Raw genomic sequence first — 2500 nt, forward strand, 5'->3', positions numbered from 1 at the left:
AATAATGAGGGATAAATAAAGAAAAAAAAAAAGAAATAAAAAGGAAAAAAAAAAAAGAAATAAAAAAAAGAAGAAAGAATAGGTCCATCGCCAACTCACCGGCTGTACGTACACCCCAACTTGCATGCATGTATTTACATGCATATATATATACATATATACATACATACATACATATACATATACATATACATGCGCATGCATGCATGCACATGCGTGCATGCATGCATGCGCATGCTGCTTGCATGCATCTGCATCTGCATGCATGCATGTATGTATGTATGTATGAATAAAATGTCTGTTCCTTGCCCTTGTAGGATAATATTGGGGTGTACGTACACCTGGTAGGGGGTGAGGTGCGGATACACCCCAACATAAATCCTTCTTATTTATTTATTTATTTATTTATTTATTTATATATATACCCTTATATATATACATATACATATACACCTTCTTATCAATTATCATTCATTATATGCATGCATGCATGCATGCGCATGCATCTACGTGCATGCATATACATCTGCATGCATGCATCCGCATCTGCATGCATCTGCATGCATGCATGCATCTGCATCTGCATCTGCATGCATGCATGCATGCATGTGCATGCATATAATAAGATGTATGATGATGGATAGTGTATAGGTGTAGATACACCCGAAGGGTTTAGGGTTAATTAGGGGTTTATTATTCGCCCTTTTCTGCAGGTTTTTCCTTCTTATAGACAACTTGGATATATATATACCTCAAGGGTTTAGGGTTTATATATTTATATTTATTATTTATTAGGGTCTAGGGTTTATTAGGGTTTAGGGTTTTCACGTTGATATACGTTAAGGGTTTAGGGTTTACGAGGGTTTATAGGGTTTAGGGTTTATATACACGAGGGTTTAGGGTTTCTAGGGTTTAGGGTTTATATCCACGAGGGTTTAGGGTTTAGATAGATGGGGATGAAAAGGGTTTAGGGTGGAGACGAGGGTTTAGGGTTTAGGGATAGAGACAGCAGCAGCAGGAGACGACAGCAGCAAGATAGTTACAGCAGCAGCAGCAGCAGCAGCAAGATAGATACAGCAGCAGCAGCAGCAGCAGAAGAAGAAGATGCCTTTGAATGGCAACATTTAATGCAACAAAAGGAGACAAAAGAGGAGACAGTTGCTGTTGTGCTGCAGCAGCAGCAGCAGAAGCAGCTGCTGACCCTGCTGCAGCAGCAACAACAGCAGAAGCAGCTGCTGATCCTGCTTCTGCAGCAGCAGCAGCAGCAGCAGCAGCTATTGAGGGCTTTGCAGCCAACAAGCAGCAACAGTAGCACCTGAAGGCGCAACAATGGACGGTGGCCTCCGTCCTGCTGCTGTTGCTGCTCCTGTTGCTGCAGTTGCTGCAGTTGCTGCTGCTGCTGCTGCTCCTGTTGCTGCAGTTGCTGCAGTTGCTGCTGCTGCTGCTGCTGCTGCTGCTGCTGGCTTTTGCTGCTCGGTCTCGCTGCTGCTGCTGCTAGCAAAGAAATCTGTGGGGTTTGCGCTAACAGGGAGAGACCTCATCCTTGGTAGTCCTCTGCATGCACGTAGCTGTTGTTGCTGCTGGTGCTGCTGCTGCAGGGGAGGGAAGGGTGCAGCAGCAGCAGCAGCAGCAGCAGGGAAGAGTGTTGGCTTCCTGCCTCCTATAAACCATTCACGTACACGAGGGAGGGCAGGGAGAGAAGCAGAGCGACAAGACAGCTGTCTTCTTAGCTGCTGCTGCAGCAGCTGGTGCTGCTGCTGCTGCTGCTGCTGATGTTGCTGCTGTTGCTGCTGTTGCTGCTGCTGCTGCTGGGGGTCAAGGAGAGGGGGCAAGGAGGAGAGAGGAGAAGATTTAGCGCTGCAGGGAGTATTAGATATTAATGTCTGGTATAAAGATACGCTGCTGCTGTTGCTGCTGCTGCTGCTGATTATGCTGCTGCTGCTGCTGCTGCTGCTGCTGCTTCTGCTGCTGCGATGATGGTAGCTGCTGCTTCCAGTGTATAGGCAGCTCAGTGCTGTCCCTCTGCCTTGTAGACGATGACGCCCAAGGGGCAGCGCAGCACCAACTAAATGCTGCTGCTGCAGTTGCTGCTGCTGCTGCTGCAGTTGCTGTTGTTGCAGTTGGTGCAGCTTCTGCTGGTGCTGCAGCTGGAACTGCTGCTGCTGCTGTTGCTGCTGCAGCACATCCTCTTCCTCCCTGTCTATTGTATGCTGCAGCAGCAAAGTGTCCTGCTGCTGCTGCCATGGGGTAGCGGGGCCCCACACCCCCGCATTCCATAGGTGCTTCTGCAGCAGCAGGTGCTGCTGCTGCTGCTGCTGCTGCTGTTGCTGCTGCTGTTGCTGTTGCTGCTGCTGCTGTTGGTACTGCTGTTGCTGCGCTTGCATGTGCCTTAGCACCTCCCGCTGCTGCATTTCCTGCTGAAACAGTTGCAGGTTTCTCTGCCGCTGCTGCTGTTGCTGCTGCAGCAGCAACAGCTGCTGCTGCTGCTGCTGCTGCTGCT

The 2500-nt window shown here is 48.9% G+C and overlaps 1 protein-coding gene across 1 annotated transcript in view; it reads right to left on the minus strand.

Moving 5' to 3' along the window:
* Positions 1-1274: 1274 nt before the first annotated feature.
* EMWEY_00052150 (hypothetical protein, conserved) overlaps positions 1275-2500 on the minus strand; it is a gene marked incomplete at both ends in the record, with an annotated part of 6417 nt that continues 5191 nt past the window's right edge. Inside the window, one exon of the mRNA XM_013479802.1 lies at positions 1275-2500. This exon is cut by the window's right edge and continues 1585 nt beyond it. Coding sequence (XP_013335256.1) covers positions 1275-2500 — 1226 coding nt within the window.

This window comes from Eimeria maxima, genomic scaffold (genome assembly GCF_000499605.1).
Source record: "Eimeria maxima Weybridge genomic scaffold, Emw_scaff1389, whole genome shotgun sequence".
Classification (NCBI taxonomy): Eukaryota; Apicomplexa; class Conoidasida; order Eucoccidiorida; family Eimeriidae; genus Eimeria; species Eimeria maxima.